Here is a 22,015-nt window from a genome sequence, read left to right as displayed (position 1 = left end):
ATATACCAAGACTAGTATAATCAGCAGAATTTCACAATTTAATTAAAGCATGTTACTTTTATCAGTGTATTTATGGGAAGCCAGGTGGACCATTATTTACAACAGCAGCCTACACCGCTGTGCTACATCATTCCCAGAACCCTGATTTCTATGATGAGGTCAGTCTGCTTTTTCTTTCATTAAATGTCTGCCAATCCCACATGTTTGCCAATGAGACAGCAAAATATGTGTAAAGAATACTTCTGTTACAATTGCTTGTGTATCTGGATGGGCCTGTGTTACGTAGATTTACATACAGTCTCACATTTGGGGTTTTTTTCTTAATTCAACTCAGTGAAGCCTTTGTTTTGTAAGATGTTCTGAGTACAGTTAAGATACTGTAGAATTAATTAGGAACAGTCTAGCTCTCTAAAATGCATGTCTGGATTACATTAAGGGTCCAGCTGCATCTCTGAATTTAATGGAAACAGTAAACATTATGATGAAGGGTGGAGCCAAATGTCAGAAAAAATCCCTCTCTGAGATACAAGATCTGCATTGGGGCATTTTTGTTGATCCAGTGGTCTGAACAGAATGTACAGTGGTGTGCAGTGGCTGCAGCAAGTCATTTAGCTGGTGCCTTTGAGGATGCAGCTATGGAATAGAGTTCATACGTTGGCCTTTGCCAAATGGTAGTTGCACATGCGTCTTTACATTTCACCAACACCAAGTATTGATTCCCCAGGCTTTCTGCAGGTGAACTTAATTTCGCCCCTTCAGTGACTAGGCTGTTTGATGGCCTGTGAATGTCACATGTCTGTTCTGGATTTTCCACTACTGCTCTATGTGTAGCGATAAGGCTGGCAAATAGCGTTAGTATATAGCCAGCGTTTTCCAAATTGTTGGCTTGATCTTGGAAAAACTTCCTTTTCCAGTTAAAATTTATTTTGATAAAATGGCAGGGGCAAGACCAGCAGATAATGTACAACTACATGTGAAGTATCAATTTTAAGATTCATGTTTAGGAACTGAGGTGGAACTTAAAGCATTACATCTTCAGAGATCTTGAACCCTCTGCTACTCCTTTGCGAGCAGTGTTTTGGGTTTTAACACATCGGAAAACGTCCTTCATGTGATGCTAGTGAGCCATCTGGTTTGGGCAGATTACTTTCAACTTGAACGAAGAGCTGAATTCAGATCTTAATAGCTGATTTGGCTGGAAGAGGTATGCACCTGTCCTAAATGTTCCTAGTACAGCAAGTGCAGTCTTTAAAACAATGTAGGGTGTTATCAAGAAAGTTGTCTTAATCTCCATGTTTGAATGCCCAATTCATATCTATGTTTATGGTATTAGATTCTTACCCATAATCTGATTTAACACTGGAAGCATTTATCAACAATTTCTAAACCTTGCTTTAAGCAGAGGATTAGCTTGGATAAACTTTATCATAGCTCACAAGGGCAAGGGGTCCTTTTTATTAGTTCCTATGGTAGCATGTTTTGATTACTTTGTATTTTTATTCCAGTAGGTTTATAATACCTCAAACCCACTCTGTAGGGATTCATGGATGACATGGTATGGGATTTAAGACTGAGTAGAAGTCATAAATAAAAGTTTATTTTCATGTCAGTCATTATTACTTGGTCTTTGCCATGAAATGATGATGAAGCAGTAGCAGAGATGTCATTTTAGTTTTTGGTTTGGTCATCCTGAAAATATGAGAACGGTGATGGCTATTTATGGCTGCTAGAGTGCAGGTGATCACTTGTAAGCAGGGTCCATCACTCTTTAGTTCTGTCCTCTTTCATCTTACGCTCTTTCATCATAAATGCAAATATTCATCCACAAGACAGAGAGGAAAAAAGCTGTTTTAAGTAAAAATGATGGATGATCATCTTAAACAATTTCCTTGAGAGAGCATCTATTACTCATGCAGACAAACATTACCCAGTAAAGGCAGGCTGTACTTAGGTCTCTGTGTAGAGAGAGATGTCACTCATTTAGACCAATTCTGATGCCTGATTTAACCGACTTTTAAACTAAAGTGAGGTGTCACATTTTACATTTCAGGTGAAAATTGAACTTCCCACTCAACTCCATAAGAAACACCACATTCTGTTTTCATTTTATCATGTCACCTGTGACATAAATGCAAAAGCTAATGCCAAAAAGAAAGAGGCTCTGGAAACACCAGGTACCTGTAGTAGAATTACTTTCAATTATAAATATAAATTATGTACATTCAAATAAGGATTGAAGAATTTCTGGCTGGATATTACTGTCTTCCTTTTGAACTTGAGAAGCTTGTTTTTCCAAAGAGTCATATCTATTTGTTCTTGTGTGCAGTGGGATACGCATGGCTGCCTTTGTTGAAAGAAGCCCAGTTAGCTTCCCAAGAATACAATGTGCCAGTGGCAAGCAGTCTGCCTCCCAATTACTTGAGCCTTCAAGAACCAACTAGTGGAAAGGTATTAATTCATACTTTCATATTATTCAAATGGCACAGAGCATTTATTTGCAGATGTTTCACATGAGATCAGATTTGCATTTGCACTTACCTGTAAGTGTAAATGATAAATAGAGTATCTGTTTTAGAATATTCATGTGCATATAATTGAGTATATGAAATAATATATGTACCACTGGACTGAGAGTCATATGTTGCCGATTCACAGGTGTATATGAAAAAGTGTATTTTATAGCTGTGTATTCTACAATATCACACCTAACTTCTCCAAAATGTGAATGAGAGTGATCAAAAATAACTCTTTTCACAAACTCGGGTCATATGACATTCATTCTCCAGCTGATGTGATCCATGATCATGACTCATTCTCCAGTTTTGTGGTGTGATATCACATTTTCCTACTGATCCTGTCCAGTTTGGATTATTTCTGCCTCCTTTTGTTTGTTTTACTGTTGTCATGAGGACAGCGTGGGGCAGTGATCTGGTCCCTTGAGTGATAATGTTCATGGACGTGCTGAAAAGTGGGTTTGTATTGCAATAATTCTGCGGCTGTGAAAGCACAGTAGCCAGCAGAGTTCATGCACGTGCATATGCAAAGCTATGCAGTGAAAATTTGATGCAGACTTGAATAAGTAGGAAATAAGTGGGAAAATTTTTGTTTTGTTTTGTTTCATTTTTGTTTTAATAGCAGATCGGCTGTGATGTAAAATGGGTAGATAGTGGGAAACCACTTTTCAAAGTCTCTACTTTTGTTGTATCCACAGTAAATACTCAGGTAAGCCAAATTTCCTTTTCGCTATGTTACCTGCTTACAAACAAAAAGTGTCAAGGAATGTCTGAAAGACATTTTAAAATCTTGTACAAATTTGTTTCTCTAACATTTAAAGGTTATTTGAATGTAGAAGGGCAAGATGGCAATGATGGAATACACACTTTAAGGAAAAATATAAATTATTTAAGATTATACTAACAGAAAAATCGTGGAATATCAGTTTAAACAGCAAGAAAATAAATTATGAGCACTAGGAAGAAAAAAAAAATCTGGCCATTGAAATCCCTTAGACTGTGAAGAAAAAATTAATTGCTCACAACACTGAAAAAAGAGTGGTCAAAGCACCTAGAAATAAGTTGTATATAGCAAGCTGTGCTGGCCAATGGGTTGGGCTCAATAAGTTGATCTGTCTTTCTGTCTCTTATGCCTAAGGTGGTAGGGACCAAGTGTGTGTTTTGGTATCAGAGGTGATTGCTCTAACAAATTTATGGAATTGAATTCTAATCCTTTATATAAAATACGTTAATGTAAACGTTTATCATTTTAGGATCTATACCTGAATAACTTTTTTCATCAGTGCCAAGAAAGGGAAAAGGATCTATCTCAGCCTCCTACCTCAAACTTTATCAATTCTTGTAAGGTAAAGTCACCTGCAGCGTGAACTGTGCTATAAAATTATATTAGGGCTTTCTCTCAACTGATCCATCACTGCATAATTCTAAATATGGCATAGACTTACCAGGAGGCAATGGGTCCATGACTCCAGTTAGACTTACTGGATGTGACAGATGCATTACTGGTCACAGAGCTGTCTCCCATCCCTCCTCATTTAGAGCATGGCTGCATCTGCCCCATCAACTTTGATAATCCAGCCTATGCCAAGCCTCAAATCCTGTTAAAGAATGGTGTCACGTTGCTCTAGGAATGTCTGCGAAAAAGAGCTGTAGCCTGTAGAGCTACAGTATTCCTGCTAGTCCTCTCTTGCCTTAGGTACATTTTATGTTTACCTCCTACTTGGCACCCTGTACTTTTACTCTAACAACCTGAATGCTATCCAGAGGGCTGTTTAGGGCATTCTGCATGTATACGTCAAGGGTGCTCATTGCCTGTCAAGTTCTGCAATCAGAAAGAACATACCCTTTCTGCAGAGATGAAACGAATAAGCAAGAACTGCATTAAGTGTGACTGTATTCAGTAGAAGTCAAAAGCTGTGACAAAGAGGGAGTATAGCAAGCAAATTAGAAGAGCAGCAGATAAATGTAGGGCCATGATTCTTTACCTGTTCATGAATGGTGAAATTCAGCGTTCTTGCTTTGCAATCTGCTTACTGAACTTCAACAGGAAGATAAGCAAAAGGACTGAAGGGTAGCTGTGACACTGTTCCACAGTGCTAGCTCTAAAACATCATGCATATGACTTTTAATTATTATTTTTCATTTTAGCAGTCTGTAAAATCTAATAGGTGTTTTGGGATTTAGATGTTACTGTCATGTAGGTGCTTTCCCCCTTTCCTTCGTTGTTAATGTTTTTCTGTTTGAGTGTACCTTAATCAGATTTTATAAAGCTGCTTGGGAAGAGATGTTTGCTTTAATAAGCAAACAGTAAGTTGCAATAAATCATGCCAGTTCTCTGGGCAAGTTCCTAAAGGTGGATACTACTTCTGTTGATAAATGCAGGTAGACCTGAAAGGGGTTGCTTTGGTTTTAAATACCGTCTTAATTTAAAGAAATGATTAAGGGAGTTTTTCAAAAATCAAAGCATCAGTGTTATTTAGAGGTTATACCTCTACAGAATGAAGCCCTTAACTATTAATTTTGGGGAAACCATTGAGCATATTGGACAAAGTTTAGGAATCCATAAAAGCTTCACAACTTTATGGACAGTAAGTCAGTTACCTAAACTACCAGAATTGCACTGTTCTTTATTTGCTGTTGATAGTTTACTTTTTAAAAAGACTTCAGTAATTTTATTAGAAAATAGAAACAGTGTTGTATGCGACACGGGATCGACTCTGCAATATAGCCAGGGAATAAGTAATTTTCCCTAGAATATTTTGCTTTTATTTATAAATCACTAACACCTTTGAAGAAATTCTGGAATTATTTGAAAATGACTGAAATAAAAAAACTAGGAGGAATTCAAAGGAGGGGTTTTTTTTAATTAGAAGTTCAATATCCTCCTTGATCAGAGAAGATAATACAATGTCAGTCCAGTCAGGTTAGAGTGTCAATACTACTTTTTACCAATGTGCTTTTAACATAAGTATTTTAGTTACAAGTTCAGTTTATCAGCTCTCTGCATAAAAAGAATGAGTTTTCCTAAAAATATTAGGAATTGCATGTCTTGAAAATAGTAATTAAGTTCTTTTATTGTTCTGACATACGTATCCTTAATGAAATATGAAAATTGGGTTTGGTTTCTCTCTCGCTTTCTTCCCTCCTCCCCTGCCTCCTTAAGTCAGAGTAGAGCAAAATATTGGAATTCTGAAATTTAGACAATACCTACAGTTGTGTTGATGGTCATATTTAAAACAAACTCCATGGGCAACCGATCCTCTACTTATTTGTCCTGTTTTCCTACTGCTATTACACCAGTGGCTGCACTGCATTTTACCTGCCGAAGCAGGAAAGCAAGTAATCAGCTTTCATTGCTCGTGTTGGATTTCATTGCATTTTCTTTCTTACATCCGTTACAGAATTTGCTGAGGATTGAGAAGATCCATGTAATTATGAATTTTCTTCCTGTAGTCCTGAATCAACTCTTCTGGGTTTTGGTGCAAAACAGTGATGATGAAGTTACAACAGCTGTTACCAGGTATCTGAGTATTTTCTGTATGAGGAGAAGAATTCACTCTAGAGTGCAAATGTTAGTCCAATTATAGCTGCTCTTACAAACGCTGAGTATGACATTTAGACTTCAGTGGGTGAGAATGCTTGCTTCCCCCTTAACACTCGGCTCTGCGACATAATGCATAGAAGAGCATGGTATCACATGGCTGACTGATACCAACTCGGAAATCATTGACCATGGTGGATGTGTCTCTGTACCCTGAGGCAATCATAGGTAAAGGTCTCATTCTTAAGGAGCTAAGTGTTTCCTAACAAAGTTGAGTATCAATTTTGCTTTAGGTTTGGGTCTGAGGATGTGGAGTTCAGCATAGGAAGAGCTTAGCATCTTGCAACGTCCAATGCAGAGTCAAACAACCAGGTCACACTGTTCTGGAGCATTTTTTAATTAGAGTGTATCAGCAATAACTGAAGAGCAATGGAAGCATTTTCCAGTGAGCAGGCAAACAGCTGGAATGATTTGCCAAGTCTCACATCCCTCACATAACGAAATTGTCTTTATTGATGCTGTTAATCAGGGCAGCAGGAAAAAAAAAATACTGGAGAGATTATTATTGGTCTCGGCAGGAGGACAAAAAGTTGCATTGCATTTTCTTTTGGCCGTAGCAGTATTTTTGTTGTACTTGCCAGTAGCTAAACATGGGGACTACTGTACAACTAATAGGAGAAAATGACAACTGTCCTCAGCAGCCCTGTTAGACTAATCTGCTGCCAGTATATTTTCTTTCTTTCCACAGATTGTTCTTCAGAATTAGTTCCTGAAGAAAGATTAATTAGGAAAACTTAAAGGAGCAAGGAAGCAGAATTCCTCATCTTAGCGTTGGAAAGCTAAAGTTTCAATATCCCTTATCAAAGGGTCATGGCACCTTGCAGGGCAAAGTCCAGTTTTACCACAGCTAGGCACTAGGATTAGAAGAATGTTTCCTTGTAAATGTGTGTGATTTCATCACTGCATACTGTTTTCAAAGGGAGAGGGGTTGTTGGACCTTTTTTCAGCACCCCTTTATGGCCAACAAATCAATTGATGTTGAGGATGAAGAATTGTGTCCCAGGCTAGAATTTCAGTATCAGTTAAATGACTGGAAAGGTAATGCTATATAAGAAGCAGCTGTTTAAAAAATAGTTTTAATGATTAGATGGAAAAATGGAAGGATGTTAATTTTTTCATGCTTCAGATTTGGACTATACAACTACCTGGCCAAAAAAAAGAAAAGAAGGATTCTCAGTCTTTCTCTGTATGTGTGGTAGCTTTTGTGCTGGTAGAGTTGATGTCAACAGCAATATGCATGTCTGCTGTGTGTGCCATTCATTGATGTGTCCTATATATACACACATTGTATTTTGTTGTGAATAGCTTGAAGCAGCTTGTGTTAAACATATTAAAAGCAACAACAACAGAATGAGAGCATAGATTAGCTTATGTGTTGGGGAGAAAACATTATTCCTTTTATACTCTTTCACGGTTTTTTACTTGTCTGGGGGCCCAGTCATGTCATCATTTCTCTGTCTCATCTTTGCCAGAACTCATTTCAATTTCAAATCAGAATAAAGGCTGAAGGATTGGAATAGACACAACTAATTTTGTCATAGCTTTTGTGTTTTGCTACAAGTTTTACTTCTCCTACTAACAGCAAGAAATGAGATATATGAAAAATACTGACTTAAAAGAATTACAAAGCTGTTGAATCCAATAATAAGAATCGGCAGAAAACACTCAAATCACCAAGCTAGTCAAAATGACTACTTGTATGTGGACCACAGTCAGGCATATTAATAATCCATTTTAGTCATACTGTTATTATGCATACCCCTGAATTTGAGATATGGTTCACTAATTTTTGACATTTGAGAATCATGAACTGTTTGCTCCCCATTCTTTTAACATAAAAATAAGATCATAAAATTGCAGAGTCTTTTCTATATTAAGTATTCTGAAAAAATGAGATCCCAATAATCAAGAGGAAATCTCATGGTTAAGTTGAAGAAGACTTCTTGCTCGGACTTGTGTTTTCTGAAACAGGATGATCTCAAAGATGGCCCATGTACAAATTGAAGAGAAAACTTTGCCGAAACACTTGGTCTCAGGTAGTGCCATCTCTGCTGTTAGTAAAAGCTCAGTTTGTGAGAGTGGGTGCTGGCATGACCCAGGCAATTTTACTCTGTGTCTCTGATCACGAAGCTGATCTGCAGAAGCTCAGAGCACCTATTGCTGCACCAAGTGTCCAGCCTCTCTCTGCTGCGCAGTAACGAGAGGGTGCTGTGCTCGGCCTTTTGCTCCTGAGTGCTTCGGCACTCAGGTTCGGCCTGAGTCCGAGGTTATGGGCAAACAGTGCAGGAGAGGGGCATGCTCGGGCTTGAGCCTAGGCTTGTATTTGTCTTTGATTAACAGTGCCATCATAAGCAAGTGCCATCAGAGCTTTATAGCATTACCAGGATCTGAGAGAACCTGACAAGTAGCACTCCCACAGAAAGATGTTCTTGCTTCTCTGTTTGATTAACATTATCTAATTTTCCTTATTCCTAATCATCTAAGGTCTGTATAAGCTTTAGTTAGTTAATAGTTTTCTTTTGTTGTAATGTTAGTACAGTTATAATCATTAAAGCTGGCCGAATGCATAAATAACAGCACAATCCATGCAAGCAGAGGGCTCAAGGAGTAACTGTTTTTTCCCAGTGGGACAGTGTCTGCACATGCTATTCATCATTTGGATCACATCCCTCATGGACTGTTTTAAATGAGGTTACAATAACAGAACAGTGTGATGTATCAGATAGACTTTCTCTGCCTTATGACACAAACCAGCTCAATTTTTATTTTTATTTTTTTAATCTTGCAGGGTTCTTACTAACATTGTTGCTAAGTGCCATGAAGAACAACTAGACAACTGTATCAATTCTTATGTGACGGTATGATTGCTGTTATACTGTTAACTATTTGACTGTTTGGGGGGGAGGGGGTTGGTTTTTGTGTGATTTTTTTCCTGTTTACTCTTAGCTGTACTTGTTTGCAGCTTTCTCTGCATTTGCGTCATAGCTTTCTGCCACTGGTAGGCTGGGTGGCTGGTTAGGAAGCTAACATAAGATTTGGAAGAGGCTGAGTCAGTTCTCCTCCTCTGCCACAAGTTTCTTGTGTCACCTTGAACAAATTACACTGCCTCTCTGTGCTTTAAGGACATCCTGTAGAGCAGGGACACTCCATGGAGTGTCCTTCTCCACCAAACTCGGCTGCATCCTGGCTCGCAGCCTTACTCTGCTGAGGAGGACAACGGGCTGCTCGTGTTTCCTCTGCATGGTGCAGCTTGCTTTCCATAGCACATCGGGTTGAACAAGCACGGGAGGAGGAAGCTGCAGGGCACTCTTAAAGGGTACTGGGATGTGGGAGGGACAATTCCCCATACTCAGCTGATGACTAGAGCTTACTTATATTTTAGAAGTAAGACCTAGTGCAAATGCACTTCCACTGAGCTTCTAGGAGCATAGGCTTAGCATCAGTCTTTGTGAAATAGTGTTAAACTCAGAATTTCCCACCTTGCAGGGTTTGGGAGGAGGGAAGGGGGAGATAAATACATGAAAGATCATGAAGCTTCAGCTAGATAGATACCAGTAAGAGACATTTAATGTAGTTTGCTCGCAGTTTGCAGCATTCCTCTTGACTGTGGTGGGATTTATCACTTCAAAATATCTGGCTGTCTGTATTACACATTTATGGGGTTGCCCTCATTGTAGTTGAAAGGTATCCACAGGTGGTAATTTTTATGGAAGAGGTACTTCTGGGTGCTCTTCATGGTTGCAGGATAGCTGTGTGTTTCTTAGAAAGCTGTAGCTTTTTAACTAAGCTTTTGATTATTTTCTTAAGTCATGATTTTACTTTCAAGATCCTGTGTCTTTGCATGCGCTATTGTGCATAAATTCCTTTCTCATCTGTGGAGTTCAGATTCTTGTAACTGTTCCCTGTTTACTAAGGTTTTTCATCCATTATTGTTTTGAAGGAGAGGGTATATATAGAATATATATATGGATATGTTCTGTGTATGGAATTTGATTCCGGGCAAACTGTAGTATTACTTAAAAAGCCAAAGGAGTGGCCTCTTTGAAGATGATCTCCTTATTATCTGTATCAATTGAATATCCATTAAATGAGTATGAATAATGCTATTGGCCAGCAAGTATCTCATCAATAGTATATTTGGGTAACAGCTTTATAAGCTGAGAATTTTATGAACAGCATGTTTTTAAGTAGAAGAATACATTAACTGCTGTTACGGGCATGGGTAGAAAAATTAATAGACGAACCTCATTTAAGGCTGTTACACTGGGGTTTTTTTCCATTCACTTGCCTTTTTTGTTTTTTTTCCCTCCCTTTTAATTGTGAGGGAGAGGGCTGGAAAATTTTGAGTCTTACTAGATGAATCAGTAATGAGTAAGTTATAATATCTTTGAGTGTTATATTTATTAACTTATTTGTGTATTTCAAATAGCAGCATAGAGGAGAATTGCAGGTTGTTAGAAGAATTGAAGTAGACATTGCCATCACTTTGTCTCTTGGCCTGCTCTGGTTCAGTGGTGACAGAACTACTGGAGGTCGTGATAGCAATGAGAGATCCCCCACAGTCATGGAAAGAAGCTATGAGTGACAAATGTCTGTATGGGCTTCTGGCTGTAACTGATATTCTAATTCACTGTGCAACAAGTAGTTTTCATAACATACATTTCATTTGTGGATTATGACTATTATATGTGACATAAGTTGGGGGGGGGGGAGTAAATTAACTTTAGGAATAAAGTGAAAGCAAATACATTCCTGATGAACCCAGAAACCTTAGCATGTTCATGGGTATAATAATGAAAAAATGGTAGGAGTTAGGTTGCTAAATGGGAAAACTATTTTAATCTCAGTGTTGACAACTGTTGCTTGGTATTTCTATGGTATGGATTTACTTTCATACTGCAGGAAAGTATGTGTTTACAGGTGATGCATCTCAGCATCTTAGTAGTCAAATTTTAGTCTCAAGTGCTCTGATTTAAGCACAGAGGAATTCTGCTGAGGTCCAGCAGAACTATTCAGGCTCCAAAATAAATAACCTATGTAACATTTAAATGTAGTTAATTAAATGTAGTACTCAATAACTTTTCAAAATTGCAATAGACACCTATTGTGGCTAAATATCTTTGAAATAACAGGTGATTATTAGGCTACACCAGAAGTTCATTTAGCCTGTTTTCCCATTTCCAGCAGCAGCCAAAGCCAATAACTGTTAATCTCTCTTGCCCATCTGTAAGGAAATGAATACCTACTTTAGAAATGTTGTTTTGGGAATAACTAAGTTGAGAATTGTGAGTCACTCAGATGCAATAATAATGCAAAATTACACTGACTTAAATAACTGGACCCAGAATTGTCAAACTGCATAGGGAGAAGCTTATGGCATCTGCTCTGGAAACAAGACTGACTATTAATAAGATATTTTCAAGTGATATTCCTTTCTTTCACCTACCTTGTTGACTTGAAAAGGTATTTCATCTCACCTGATGCACTGGCAGAGCTCTTGCTTTAGGGAAGGAGTAATGGATCCCAGTACCAAATTATTAGCTTAAAATGTTGAATAAAACTCATACTAGATTTAGGAGTTCTGTGCAACTTGGTGATAAATTCCTCCCTTGAGGTCTTGATTTCTAAAAGGGGTGTAGTTTTCCCCTTCTGTCAGCTCCAGTGGGTGCTCTACACCTTTCAGGATGAAGAGTTGTTACCAGCTCTGCCTAGCCGTTGCCAGTGGAAGAAAGGAGCAAGTGAAAGGTGGCCCTGACTAGGTGGGTGAAAAACCCTCCGTACTTCCTCTGCTTGCTTATTCTTTTTTTCACCTGGTGAAATGGCTTGAAAGGCAGTTTAGAGGTGTCAGGATCCTATGCTTTATTGAAAAAATAAATTGTAGCACTGATTTTAAGCAGAAATTCCTCTTGGTTCACATTAAGCTGAAATCAACAGGAACTTGTGTTTAAAACTGGGATTTTGTAGGGGAGCAGTGTTGTGCTGTTACTGCTAGGGGAATTAAATTTTATGTGACTGTATTGTTCAGTCAAGATATTTTGGCGGCAAAGATTGTCAGCTGTTAGTGGTGTATAAATAATTTATCTTCTCCTACTGAGGTTTTTTATATTTGTTTTAATATACATTTTGATAATTTTTATTTTTCCTTTCTTCTTCAGTATGTGTTCCGGACCAAATCATTTGAAGAAAGGACTGTTCATGAGGAGGTGGCCAAGAATATGACTGGTCTTCTGAAGTTAAATGACCAAGTAACTGTGAAACAGGTTTTAAAGGTGAATGATAGCTTGAATTAGCACATTTGTGGATTTACTACTGGTTTTCTGCCTGAAACTCACTTGTGACATCTCTTTCTCCAATCCTCTTTCCCCATATGAGCTTTGCACAAATCACATCCTGCAGTGATTCAACAGACCGACTTACCAGACTTGCTACAGTTTCTCAGCATAACACATTTCTCAGAATGCCATGGTTTGCATAATAAAATTCCTCGTTTCTTTTACAGCATAGTCTGAGTCAGAAACCTAATTCTTACACAATATGATATGAGCAATTACTTTTAGGATACTTTGTTTTAATTTTTATTTTGGAAGATGCAGGGTGAATATTCATCTGTAAGTAGGACATTCATATCTGATTTCAGCTGCTGCTTTTGATTGACAGTGACCAAAATGAAAATGATTGAGGTTTCCTGAGATTTCTCATATCAAACAAGGTCTAATGATTCATACATGTGCAAGCCCCATCACTGATCCTGTTGGATATGGTATAAGAGCTAGCCAGTGCAGCTCAGGAGTTCCCAGTGGCAAAAATATGTTCAACAGTTCAGAGTGAACTTGTTCCGATTTCCTGTGCTGAGCCACTGGAATAGCAAAAATAGGCTGAAAAAAGCAGAAAAGCTGGCCTGCAGGAAACCTGGGCCATGGAAAAGTACTTGTGGTTGGGTTTGTTGGGGGGGGTGTTGCAATTTGTAAGCTTTTTGAGTGTATTTGTTTCACATATCCCCTGAGATATGTGAGGATACACATATTAATCTGTATCCTACCTGTTCACTGTTACAAATGGTACTTGAGGAACCACCCTGTTTATCCTTTAAACAAGCACCATCTTATTCTGGGCCAAATTACCAAGCTGCTGGAACTAACAAAGCAGTTTATTCTCAGCTTCTGTTCTCTGAGGTTCTCTGCATCCTCCACTTCTGCCACTTACCTGCAAACAAACAATGAAGGCAGTGCTCAGCAGGAATGGAGAGATTGTAGGAGTGGTGTTTGTGGGCTCCTTATTGCACAGAAGCACAGTGACAGTGTCTGAGACGGCTTCAGCTCTCTTAAGGACATGATCCAGTGTCACTCCAATACATGGCACTTAGGTTCTTTAATTTATTTGTCACACAGAGTTTATCATTGTGCATTACTGAGAAATGCAATCCATCTATAAGGAATGGTAATGCATTGTAAAGTGTTTATCTGATAATCACTTTTCCTAATCTCTTTTTTCCTTCTTTTGCGCAGCATTCCTGGTTCTTCTTTGCAGTTATCTTAAAATCAATGGCACAGCACTTGGTTGATACAAACAAAACAAAGGTAAGTATATACATGATCTTAATTAAGTAGGCAAGCTGTCTCTTAGGAAAATCTAAAATGTGGAATCCTGGGAAATACACATACTTGGACTTTTCTTCTTGACTGGTCAAAAAAGAAGTGCTTTTACACTTTGTAAAATATTGGTTTTATCCACAAAAACATCATATTACCTGCTAGGCTCAAACCTATTCTTGCTTGTACAGAACTGGTAGGCCAAAAAAACAGTTGCATCAGCTTTGTAACGTGTGGGTTAGAATGGAATGAGAATTCTCTAATTTCTGCAGGTTACCCAACAAGTGATTATGCCAGACAGCAAATAAATGATCTAGAAACTCTACTTTGCTTTGAGCAAACCTTACATAGCTGGAAATCAGTGTTTTGACCGCTTTTCTGCCTGATTATCAAAGATGGTCTTAGTATGCTTGTGCTGAAATCCAAGGATAAGATTTCCCACTTTCCTATGGACCAGATTGTTCTTTGGTTTATACTCAGAAGAGATCTGTGGAACTCTAGGAATATTTTTCTTCTATGTTGAGTGACTTGTGGTTTATAGTGTTTATTCTTGGCCTGAATGTATTTTCAGGTTTAATGTGCAACATTGTACTCCCTCAAATGATGATCTATTCCCTGATTAGGTTTCTCGAACTCAGAGGTTTCCAGAATCATTTCAAACTGAGCTGGATACACTTGTGATGGTCTTAGCAGACCATGTTGTTTGGAAGTACAAAGATGCTCTTGAAGAAACCAGGAATGCGAACTACAGTGCTGCCAAATTTCTTAAGGTGAGATGTTCTGTCATTATAGCACATGCACTTACTTCCCCATACTTAATGCAAACTTCAGACTATTCTAGTCTAGTCAAAGAGAATAAAAACAATTCTGAGTGAATGATGGCTCAATTTCCAAGTTTAGTGTTGACCTATAGTTCAGTTTTCTTGAGTCTTTGAGAATGCAAAAGCTTTATCTAAGTCTGCTTTAAAGCAGTTCTGATTCATTTATATCTGTTCTCTGAAAGAGCCCAAGTTTTCAAATTTTGCAGATTGCTACGTTACATTCAAATGGGTAAAAAGTTTGGTAAGGGATGAAACTGTAGTTAGAGCTGAGCTGGTATTTTTTCTTTAAATACTATAGCTCTGAATGACTGTGGGTGGATTAATATTTCTTAATCACAACCAGAGTGGGTAGCTTTTACAAACCAGCCTAAGCAAATTGCAAGTATTAGGTGAAATAGTTTTTAACTCTGAAATGCCCTTTCATTTACAAAATATAAGAAAATACATGTGTGCTGTGGAAAAGTCACTGAAAGCGGTTGCATTTTATGGTTTTGTCCTAATATTTCTCAATCATTTTTATTTTCCCAGCATTGAATTAGCTGGGAAAATTGCTATTCAATAAGTTGTGTGGCTGGATACTTAGTCTAGATTTAAACTGGACACACACACCCTCCCCCTTTCCATTAATGGAATGATGTACATTAATGATGTACAGAGCATTGTATGTAGTACACACTGAAACCCAGGCTCAAATCTTTAATGACAAATTGAAGCACAGCATTAGGAGAGAGCAGTATTCCAGCAATAAAATGTTCCTGTGAGGTTATAAGGAAAACAACCACAAACTGAAGGTGGATTTTTCTCCTTTCATACATTGGTGAAATAAATTATAAACCTGCTGTCCACTGTGTTGGCCTCTGTTGCTGATACCGTATGGAAGCCCTAGTTGCTGTTGTCATACTGACATTAAGCTGTATCTATCCATAGTGTTACATCATTTGGAAGATGATGCTGGTTTGAGGCAGGAGCGCAGATGGAAGGGCTTAGTCAGTAGTTGTGTGGTGTTGTACTTGTGGCGGTGTTGCAGATTTGCATGCTATTTTTGTGTGTTACTCAGCTAAACTGGGAAGGCAGTAATGTTGTGTTTTATGATACAGCATATGGCTGTGTTTTAATTTCTTTTCAAATCTAGTCTGCCGGAAAGAATTACATAGGTTAGAGATGATATGGCTTTCTCCAGGCTGGTATTGCAGCAGCCTTGTTTGAATGCTGTGTCACAAAAGGCTTGGGGCTTTGCTAGTTTTGCAGAGTTCAGGAACACTAGAGAAAGAGGGAATTCAAGATTGCATTCCCTATTTGGTAGGCTGACTCTGCAAGGAAAAAATGTCAGCAGCAGTAGCACCAAGGCCCTCAAAAACCTTTACACCTTCTGGCTGTTTAGCCCCATCGGTCAGCAAGAGAAGTGTTCTCATTGTAAAGTAATGTAGTGGCATATTTGCTACCAGAGAGATAACGTAGCTCATAGACAGTGAGTATTGTGGCTGGATTGATTCCTCAAGAGTCATTGCTCTGTCACTGAAGGAGATATTCAGGTCAGCTCCCATCATGTACCACCTCTAGTCATTGAGTGTTGCAGTACATGAATAAGCTTTCTCCTAGTGCACTGTACACTGTGAGAGTTATTTTAGACTGTAGACACAGTGAAAATGAAAAGTTTGATCAATTTATTATTAATGAAAATGAATTAAAAAATTGAGCCAGATTCATGAGTTCCCTGGGTTTCCTTGCCCTGCTGTAAGACTAACTTCACCTGAGCAAATGATTCAAGTTTATATGTGACGCAAGGCAAACAGGTAAGTGAGGCCGTGTACTGCTTTTTTGGCTATAAAATATTAAAATTTTTTCCCCTTTTTTAGCGCTGTTTTACATTTATGGATCGTGGATTTGTGTTCAAGGTGGTCAACAATTATATAAGTATGTTTGGAACAGGAGATAGCAAGGTATGGTTTTGATTTTTTTGTTTGGTTGGTTTTGTTTTCTCCAAAGAGACTTGCTAGCAGAATATTTTTATACTGAAACTATTTATGATCTATTCCATGGCTTCACCATGCTCAGAACTCAAGTCAGTGAAAACATTTACTGTAAATATGTGTTTAAAACCTCTTGGTTTTGAGCCATCTATCCCCTTTTCTGGGAGTAAACAGCCGTGTCCAACTACTCACTGAGCCCTGTGAGAGCAGACTCTGCAAAGACTGCTCAGACCAAAGCACGCAAAAGGCTGAATTTAAGCTTTGATTCTTTGGAGAGTACACTTGTGGTTTGGTCCATAAATATCAGCAGCAGTTGGCAGTAATTTTCTTTGAGGCGACTAAAGTAAGAGCATATGAACAAGTTATCATTGTGTAAACTCAAGTGAGAATGTAACATCTCAGTTACTTTGAATGAAAAGTATGCTCTTACTGCATTGATGATACAAGAAAGCCAGTCTGCTCCAAATTAGTTTGTGCTTGCTGTGAGGAAAATTCCCTGCAGCCTGAATTTCTTCAGTAATACCTATAATAGTCAGTGATACAGTTTGAACAATAAATTTCAAACTGCAAGAGGTCCCCAAATTATTCAGCTTGACTCCTTTTACTCTTCATCCGTGAGGATGAGTCATAGGCTTTTTCTCCTCCATGACTGGATTTCTGAGCCATCATACCAGAGCATGCAAGATGATAGATAACAGAATGTATCCAAAATGCACACTTTGAATGCCTCATCTTTCCCAAAAAAAGCTTACAAAACTTTTGTCCATTAACTTTTTATAATTCTTCAGTGGTGATCTGGGCATTTGTAGGTAATAAGTGAGATTACTCCAGGTCTGTTTTGCTTTTTACTAAAACCAACTTCATGCTGCACTCAGGTCTTTCACCTAATCTCTGGAACAGACATAGAATGAGTCTGTCAGTATTAATGTCATAGCCTGAAGTCTATGATTCTGTAAATAATATTATGCAATCTGAAAATTGTTTCCACATTTCAAACTTCCCTAAACACATTCAACCACAGAAACAGATGTTTAATTAAAAAAGCCTATTAATGGCCAGCGGAAAAGCCTGAGATTAGTTAGTGTGCAGAGGAGAACTTAACACCTCCTTGGCAGTAAGTGCGTGCACATTGCAAGCCACCCAGCATCCCTCCAGAGCCATCTGCCAGGATGCATGGAAGTGGAATCACTGTGGAGCTGAGACAGATGTACCACTGGAACAGGCTTTGCAGCACTTGAAAACAATAGCCACAAAATAAAATCAGAGATTTCTGACCTCGAGGAGAGAGAGGCCTTGCGTTGTTTTCATTTTCAGTCAGATGCCTAAGCAGAAGTCAGTTGTTTAAATGTGCTGCAGGATTTCTTTCTGTGTCTTTTGCTTCTTTAAGTGGATTGTTTATGTACCAAAAAGATGATACTGCAATCTGACTTCTCTCTTCAGAAAATATAACAGTGTATATTGCTGTCTGAATAAATATCAGTGGGTATATGAGTCTATAACATTGCAGTTTTATTTTATTGTAATTGTGAATGAAGCATCATAATTTCTATTCCACAGAAATATCCCTTGCAGTATTCTGTAAATTGACATTTAAACATTGTTTTGAGAAATATTTATTCAAAAGCTGAAATACCTCATTAGAATTCAGTTCTTTGTTGTGTTCCCTCAAAATGTCACAGTTCTTGGGAAACATGTCAGGTGCTTCATTTCTTTATTTGCCATTAGACTCTGAATTGCATGCCCAGCTGTATTCCTGATAAGGTACTACAGTGTAATAAAACTTTTCAGGGAAAAATTCCCCACCATCCACTACTCAGTAGACCCTGAAAAGTGCATGTTCCAGGTATCCTAGCCTGACAGTGGCAGCAGAAATGCTACTATTTAAATTTAGGGGCTGACAGACAAGCAACAGGGCAAATAAAAGACCTTTACAGGTACTTTCTAGTGCTAGGGCAAATGTTTGACCTAGATTGATACAGTGTCGTACTGGTAGTCCTGAATGACTGCTTTCTGCCACTGAGAACAGTGAGCCAAGAAAATGGAAATAAAAATTTATTACTGGATGCCATGTATAATCTTTATGTCCCAGTGGCACATCATTATAGTGGGAATGATAAATTCTTGAGGTAGTAGCAAGGCTCCACAAAAGATCATGGACGGCTTCTTGGGAGGGAGTTATTAAGGAAATAATACCACAATTATATAATACCCAAATCCCTCGGAGCTGGAACCCACTGGCATCAATAGAGGGAACTTTTCACCACTATCAGTAAGTTTTGGATCTGGCCCATGTGGCTGAAACTTTGTATTTGGTTGACCAAAAAAAGAAGGAAAAAAAAAAGAAAGGGGGGGGGGGGGGGAGAAAGGCATAATAATTATGACGGTCCCAAATTTATGTGAACTGGAGAAGATACTTCACTATGTTTATACGCTATGGTATGTACTATCAAAAGACCCAGTGTAGCTTTAAATATACCTTAAATATTTAGCTTGGATCAAGCTGATATTTATCAGTACATCTTCAATGAAAAATCATAGTTGAGGAATCCAAAAAGCTTGTTTGATAGTGACAAGTTCGTTTGACAACAGAGATGAAAACCAATTGTTTATTATTTGCGCAGCTTGGCATAACACGCTGTAAGGTTTCGTTGTTGGGTGTGAGTACGAATTTTGAAGGTAGAGATAAATAGTAGTGCAGCTGTCTTACCATTTTCCCTGAGTCATTTCCTGTTGTGATTTTCAGACTTTACATCAGTTCAAATTCGACTTTCTCCAAGAAGTCTGTCACCATGAGCACTTTATCCCTCTGTGCCTGCCCATACGGTCTTCAAACATTCCTGGTAAGGTGCCACCCCAAAAGGGTTTCTGTACAACAGCGAATTATTGGAAGGTTCAAGGAGCAGGTAGCCATTAACTCTCTGAAGTGTCATGTCTGCACATCAGGCACAGAAGCCCCAGATGGCTTTTCAGGTGCGGTACTTAAACAGTGTGCTAAAAGTAAGATCATTTCAGTATGCCTGTAAATAAATGCCACCCCTGACAGTCCAGTTAGGCAGTGGGAGGTGACTCTTTTGCTGGAAGTTTTGAGGTGAATGACCTGGACTATTTGTGAGGACTAATTACTAAAGCTGCAGTAGCCTTGGGAGGCAGTGAGCTAGGGAATGGGTTGAACAGGTACAGCGGGAAGGGGAAGAAGCTGAGGCAGTGATAAGGACATTGTGAAACTCTGCTATTTGGGAACAGGCTTTCCTGCCGCTGTTGGGAGTATGACTTGTCCGTGTGACAGCCCCTCCTTTGTGGAGAAAATCTGAACTGGACATGCAGCAGGAGTTTGGAAACATCCATCTCTCAGATAATAGGCCATTGGTACTTTTGCCTTCAGAGTGTCTCTAAGGACCGGCAGACAGGTCCCACGCAATAGCCCTTTTCTCCCAAGTGCATTTACTTTCTTGGCCTCTGGCAAGAGGACTTGGACTTTACATGGTCAACACATACTGCAGTGTTTTACCTGGAGCAGTGAGGCAAGAGAGTCCCATTTCAAAATCTGTTAGTAATGCCTCCTGAGCTGCTTCTCAAGGCAGGGGATACTGGGTGTAACCCCTGTTTTGCAGAGAAGCATGAACAGGTTTGCCTATGCTCTGCCACTGGAGTGAATCCACCCTGCCTGTGCCCCAAAGCCAGCAGCCTCCATGCATTCCATCTTGTGCATTGAAATCTGTTACTTCAAACCTAACTTTGTGGCCAATGCACAGTACTGGGTGCTTTTCCGCTTGGTTTCAAAGGTGCTGGGATTCAGCTCTGGGCACAATTCCCAGTTCTGACAGTTTTCCGTGGACTCTGGGGAGTTCACCTGGGATGTGGTCCTTTAAGTTGCTGAGAGTGAAAGTTATCTTCCAGTGGAAGGCAGAATCATCTCTCTATGCAGCATCTCTCAAACTAGGGGCCCTTATCTCCTTCTTGCTTCAGTTTTCAGCACCAAAAAGTGAGTTCAGTTCTGACACTCATAGCTTTCTTTAACAGTAGAAGCTGTTTCATTCAAATTTGAGTCAAATTTAAAAAAAAAAAAACAACAAACTAAATATATTATTTACACTTAATAAGTAAAAAATATGCATTATTTTTGCCTATTTTTGTTTTATGTTTATGAAAAATGAAGACCCTGTGACGCCTTCAGAGTCAACACAGGAATATCGAACATCAGGTATGAACAAAATGACTGCATAAGAAGTAAGCAGAATTGTGCATCGAGAGCTGTAAGATTTACTTTGCTGCCACTTAACTGTGGCAAACTTAGGCAAAAATTATTTACCATTTTCAAAAGTGGAATGAGTATGGATCTCTGTGGTTTAGAACTCTTCTAGCTAGAGTATGAGAACAACAGTTTGGACTCTGTTCCTCAAAGAAGTGCAAAACATCTTATTACGTGCAAAACATTTGAGAGTCTCATATGGGAATGTGTATATAAATTGTCTATTATTAAATTGTAAAAACTGCATGATTTCAAGAAATAATAAAATTAGATTAATTCATTCTAGCAAGTGAGGGAGCAAGAAGGGGCAGTCAGATCAGGAAATCAAAGTTTAACAGTGGATTAAATCAATAAAAGTTATTGAAAATTTGGAAAATGGGGGGGGGGGGGTATGTAACTTATACATTAATTTAAGTATTCTTGTCCATTCTGTTCCAAGATATTCCAGAGTACACATTGACCAATGAATTTTGCCGTAAACATTTTCTAATTGGAGTCCTGCTGCGGGAGGTTGGTTTTGCTTTGCAAGAAGACCAGGATATTAGGCACTTAGCTTTGGCTGTGCTTAAAAACTTAATGGCAAAGCATTCATTTGATGATCGATACGCAGAGCCGGTAAAGAAATTGTTTGTTTATTCTTTTTCATTTGCTTGTTCATACAGTAGCTAAACATACATGAAACTTCCTTAGCCACTAGTATATGTTAGTTAGTTTCTTCAGGAATATGTTGTATCTTTTATTTTTTAGGCAAAACAAGCACAAATAGCAAACTTGTACATGCCACTCTATGGAATGCTTTTGGACAATATGCCAAGGATTTACATGAAGGATATGTTCCTTTTCAATGTCAATACTTCCAATCAGGTAATTCATGTGATTTTTTTCAGAACACTGAAACAATCAAAATGAGGTCTGACCCAGTCAATCTGGTGGGAAGAGGTCCAAGTTTATGCTGGTTGCAAATTAACTAACGAAATGCAGTTCTGAAAATGCTGATTTGTTTGCACCCATGGTGTTTAATTTGGAAGGTCTCAATTTGCAGAGCACCTGCAGGGCCCCAGGAGTCTGTACTGGCAGGGTACAGACTGTGGGTCTGGAAGAGACCCAGGACACTGGCTGTCCCAGGGCTGGAAACTCAAAGTTAGAGGTTTGCAGCCCCAGCCAGTCCGTCCAGTATGTCTGCCCTGGTGCCACAGGCTGGGGGCTGAGGACCCTGTCCTCAGGCACGTCCCTTGGCAGGTGGCTAGGAGACGTTGTAAAGAAAAGCTCCCA

At 38.8% G+C, this 22,015-nt stretch overlaps 1 protein-coding gene across 14 annotated transcripts in view; it reads left to right on the top strand.

Moving 5' to 3' along the window:
• DOCK10 (dedicator of cytokinesis 10) overlaps positions 1–22,015 on the top strand; it is a 166,363-nt gene that overhangs the window by 112,709 nt on the left and 31,639 nt on the right. For 13 of the 14 annotated variants that reach the window (XM_069792124.1, XM_069792127.1, XM_069792125.1 and 10 more), the window contains exons 19-33: positions 66–158; positions 2,051–2,174; positions 2,327–2,448; positions 3,136–3,222; positions 3,767–3,859; positions 5,915–6,033; positions 8,903–8,972; positions 12,270–12,383; positions 13,620–13,691; positions 14,327–14,473; positions 16,381–16,464; positions 19,238–19,334; positions 20,651–20,695; positions 21,183–21,358; positions 21,491–21,607. In XM_069792124.1, coding sequence (XP_069648225.1) covers positions 66–158; positions 2,051–2,174; positions 2,327–2,448; positions 3,136–3,222; positions 3,767–3,859; positions 5,915–6,033; positions 8,903–8,972; positions 12,270–12,383; positions 13,620–13,691; positions 14,327–14,473; positions 16,381–16,464; positions 19,238–19,334; positions 20,651–20,695; positions 21,183–21,358; positions 21,491–21,607 — 1,560 coding nt within the window. The remainder of the gene's footprint in view (positions 1–65; positions 159–2,050; positions 2,175–2,326; positions 2,449–3,135; positions 3,223–3,766; positions 3,860–5,914; positions 6,034–8,902; positions 8,973–12,269; positions 12,384–13,619; positions 13,692–14,326; positions 14,474–16,380; positions 16,465–19,237; positions 19,335–20,650; positions 20,696–21,182; positions 21,359–21,490; positions 21,608–22,015) is intronic. The other variant, XM_069792123.1, reaches the window with a different exon arrangement.

Source organism: Haliaeetus albicilla, chromosome 9 (genome assembly GCF_947461875.1).
Source record: "Haliaeetus albicilla chromosome 9, bHalAlb1.1, whole genome shotgun sequence".
Classification (NCBI taxonomy): domain Eukaryota; kingdom Metazoa; phylum Chordata; class Aves; order Accipitriformes; family Accipitridae; genus Haliaeetus; species Haliaeetus albicilla.
This window is presented reverse-complemented; position numbering and strand designations above follow the sequence as displayed.